The following is a 4439-nucleotide window of genomic DNA, read 5'->3' on the forward strand; positions in this document are numbered from 1 at the left end:
AATAATCTATTTGGATAGTAACAGTAGCATGACAGGTTGATTTACAGTTTTAGGATACACTTCCCGCCCTGATGTGCTCCCATCTAAATACACAATAAACAGAGCAAAATTAGGACAAGAGATGCAACCAAAGTTAGGTAGTAAATAACAGCTGAAATGTTTTTACTATTACAAAGTTTTCAAGAATTATGAGGAAGCTTTAAAAATTGCCTTCAGAGCATTTACAGAACGTCAGAGTCAAATGCTCTTGTACTGTATGTAGCCATAATAATAATATATAAAAATATTAATAGAAATCATTCATAATGATAATGTAGTAAGTAGTATACACAGCAACATAAACAATTAGTGAAAAGACAGAAAAGGGGAAGAGAAGGAACTATACCATGACTACAGTCTGCAAACATGAACCACAGTGAATTATCTAGGGCAGTAACAGTATAATGAGGCATAATAGTATGAAATCAGGAAAAACAAAAAGTCACAATGAAAATCAGGAAAATACAGTTCGTTGCTGGAAGAGTTCGTATTTATTTATTTATTTTTTTAGGGATATAGAGAAAGAGTCACTACTTGACTTAAAAGCTAGACTAGACAATATACTGGAAAAGAGATTACTGGAAAGAAGCCACCTTTCTACAGGTAATGATGAGACCCAACGTACCAAAACACTTGCTTAGATTGGTCTGCTTGTCAATGAAAACCTTGGCAGAGACGACATTTCCAAATGGCATGAACATCTGCAGCAGATCCTGATCCCCAAACTCCTGGGGGAGATGGTAGATAAACAGATTGGCTCCCTCTGGACCTTCAAACAACAAGTAGGAATATAAATTCAGAAAGAGCATGGATAACATAGGCCCACTTCACAAAAAAAAGGTGAAAGAGCCATTCAAGCCAAATTTTCTAGATAAAACAATGAAACTGTTGTTTGCACTTCTGCAGAGTACTTGATTCCAGAATAAATCAGGATGACCCTTTGCTGGGATTGATCATTCAAATAATTCTAGCTCTTTCTCACCATTTTTGCTTGTAATTTCCACATTGTGCCAAAACTGGTTCGCAGATTTTTGCTGCAATGAAAGCTGAACAATAAATTTGAGCCAAGACGCTGACTAAAACAAAAACGGCTATGCAAAGCTTGTGGCCCAAAGCAGCTAAGTAAATCTCAATACAAAATACAAGCAATCACATTACTTGTAATCTGACAGATTCTTTCCTAAGCATCATCCTACATTCTGCTGAAAACTTACTCCTACATTCTTCATCACTTTACACTGCGTGTTAAATTGATTCTGAATCTGAAGAGTGAACAGATCAGCATTAAGTGGGAAGAGGTGAGGGACCAAGAAAACAAAATTAACAAAACCAAAACTGATTCTCTGACAGTGAGATGTATCTATCAGACTCATACTCCCCTGTCCTTTGAGAAAATGGAGGAGTATGATTACTAAGCATTTAAGACTAGACAAACCCTGGGACAAACCTCCTGTATAAAAACTACTTTTGGACAGCCCTTAACAGAGACACCTCTCAGGTTTTCCTTCTTTATCTTCAGTAACTTTAGGATTCTAAGAAATGCTGCCAAATAAAAGCTCTGCAGATAAGGTAGCTGCAAGGGCTGAGCTTGCCCTTTTGAAAACCCCTCTCAAGTTGTTTCTACAACTTTCTGCTTACCTTCTTTTTGACTTCCTGCTGCACCAATACTCTGCTGTGTTAAGAGACTCTGATTATAGAGTGTGGGCAATGCAGCAGCAGCATATTGCTGGATTCCAGAATAAGCCTGCGTGAGGGCTTCCATTGTGCTACCTGTCCCATTTGAGAGACCACCACTGCCAAGTCCTCCATTTAAGGCTGCCATTCCTGTATAAGAAAGAGGAAATAAAGATGACTGAGTACTTCCACCGAACCAGATCAATTACCTTTCAAATACTCTGCACTATTACAAAAAGGCAGGGAGCAGAAAAACACCCCCGCAGAACTAGCACAGCCTGAGGAATGATAATCAGCTATTCCCCCATCCCACAATACACAGCTTACCTGCTAAAGAGCTAACGTTGAGGCCTGCTGTAGCCCCTGCCAGCGTCTGCAATGCTCCAAGAGAAGCCATCGGATTAACAGAGGAGCTGCTACTGGAGCTAGGTGAGGAACCTGCTATTAAAATAAGATAATTAAACTTCAAGCAATATTTTTTGGTCCTGAGAATTCAACTTCTTCATTAAGTTATTTCTGTAGAAAAGGCTAGTAAGGAACAGATCAAGGCACCACAGTATACTTTATGTCAAAAAAAAAAAAATCCCAAACCCACACAACTTGATTGATCATACTGCTTCTATCTTCTAATCCTTTCCTACATTTTTGAAAAATTCCTACTTCATCATAATGTCTACTCTTTGTAGCAATAATAATTTCATTAAGTGCAAGACACCTAAGATTCAGACAATATACGAATGTTAGCTAAACTTTGTACCTCAACGTAAGGTGACCAGCAGCACTGCCTGAAAATGAGTAAAGTGAGTAAGAATTGCTACATACTAACATCTATCCTTGAAACATCACACAAAGTGAAAAAGACCTGAAACACAGATACTCGGGTCACTAAAGAAAGCTCCAGTCAAACTGAACATACGGTTTTCCCGTACTGCCAGAACAGGAACAGCAGATGCCCAGATTATTCTGACACGTGAAATAATTTTCCATTAAAAATCCCGCTGCAGCAGCTGGGGCTAGGGCCTATAAGAGTCTTGGAATGTACATCCAAAATACCTAGTCTATCCTCTGTTCACTGTGCCACTAACATCTTCAACCATGTTTACTCAGTAAGAGAAGTCTACAGATACAGTACCTAGCAGACTAACAGCTTACATGGCCTGCCAAATTCTACAACAGGTAGAGTTAGTTCTACAGACACAGCCATCAAAACGATGAGAAAAAAGTTTGCCAAGCTGGTACATCAAAAGAAACAGAAGTTCAAATTTAGGTCATCTACACAGATTATGGACATGATAAAATAAGAAAAGAATAGTATTTTTATGATTATATAGCAGTAGTTTTCCTAACAGGTTTGTGGAGTACTTAGAAATCTGAAGAAGGTAAATAATAAAAGCTATGCATATTGCTATTAACCCACAAGTTTACATTTACTGCACAAGATGCACTGGAAAATATTTATGGCTTCTACAAATTAAAAGATACTGAAGACTGGTGCTGCAGAGGCATCTTGTAGCCTGCTTTCAAGAGGAATTTATCTGTCTGACCAAGTGACCACTTCATATATGTCGCACAAAGTCTCTGCTGGAGTGGAATACGGTAACTATTTAAATGGAATACAGCAAACTTGCCTAACAAGCCCCAGCAAAAGCTGTACCTAAAAAAAGTAGTTGTACCTAACAAAAGCTGCATGAGAACCCAGGGAGCTGCACTTCATATCACTGTTTAGTTTTTGCCCTGATAGAGGAAATGACAAACCTCCTCCAGGAAAGTTCTAGACAAACTCTCTTAACAAGTCAGAAATTGAAAGACAATGTCCCAGACTATATATTAAGATGCTTACTCTGAAGAAAAGGAGATCATTCCCGTCTTACTATCAGTAGCATATTAAATGTTGGAAAAATACAGAGAACAAGTTACAGTATAACCCTCAAGTTGGTACAAAAAAATAGCACAGCTGGCTGAATAAAAGCCACTGTTCAGAAATGATACAGCTGCTTCGATTTTAAAATATCACTTGTTTCTGCAACACTTCATTGCTAATCTGCATAATTCAAAAAGACACTACATTTGACAGATGAGAACACCATTTAAAAAAAACCCCCACAACAAAGTAGTAGCGGTTTGGGAAAAAAAGAATGAAGCCAAGGCTAGAGAGCAAAGTAAAAGAGAGAACAGATGCCTTCCCTACTTTGAAAAGGTTATGATTTTAAATAAATTCATTTAAACCACTACAAAAAGCTGAACACACAGTTATTTTAGTTTAGCTGACTTTATCAGAAATCTCTTTAAGCAAAACAAGAAATGCTCTATTACTGAAAACACCAAAAAAATTTAACATTGTTTGGTTTATTTTCTTTATGATACGTATATAGGAATTGCTGTACTGAGTCAGCACCCCATTTCTGATGATGACTAGAGGCAGATAAATAACAGTAGAGCAGAAATACAGGGCAATTACAAAGGAATAGGTATAGTCTATATACCAATGCAGCAATTTGCAAATCTAGGATTTTTTCAGCCAAGGGCAATGTCTTTGTATTAAAGTTATGATTTTCATTCATTAACACCAAATTGTTTGACTCCTACTATGTTCTAAGGCACGAGTTCTGCAACTTAATTGTGCATTATGCAAAGAAATAACTTTTTATTTTTGAACTGTCAGCTGGAAACTTCACTTGATATCCTGTAATTTTTGTCTTGAAATAGCTAATGACTGGTCTTTCCCT

The 4439-nt window shown here is 37.4% G+C and overlaps 1 protein-coding gene across 4 annotated transcripts in view; it reads right to left on the reverse strand.

Annotated features, from left to right (window-relative positions):
* CELF1 (CUGBP, Elav-like family member 1) overlaps positions 1-4439 on the reverse strand; it is a 44981-nt gene that overhangs the window by 9271 nt on the left and 31271 nt on the right. For 3 of the 4 annotated variants that reach the window (XM_009574115.1, XM_009574130.1, XM_009574107.1), the window contains exons 10-12: positions 2041-2151; positions 1678-1863; positions 665-808 (exon numbers count right to left, since the gene is read on the reverse strand). In XM_009574115.1, the coding sequence (XP_009572410.1) occupies positions 665-808; positions 1678-1863; positions 2041-2151 (441 nt within the window). Of the gene's footprint in view, positions 1-664; positions 809-1677; positions 1864-2040; positions 2155-4439 lie in introns of all 4 variants that reach the window. The other variant, XM_009574123.1, reaches the window with a different exon arrangement.

The sequence above is a fragment of the Fulmarus glacialis genome, unplaced genomic scaffold (genome assembly GCF_000690835.1).
Source record: "Fulmarus glacialis isolate BGI_N327 unplaced genomic scaffold, ASM69083v1 scaffold12230, whole genome shotgun sequence".
NCBI lineage: Eukaryota > Metazoa > Chordata > Aves > Procellariiformes > Procellariidae > Fulmarus > Fulmarus glacialis.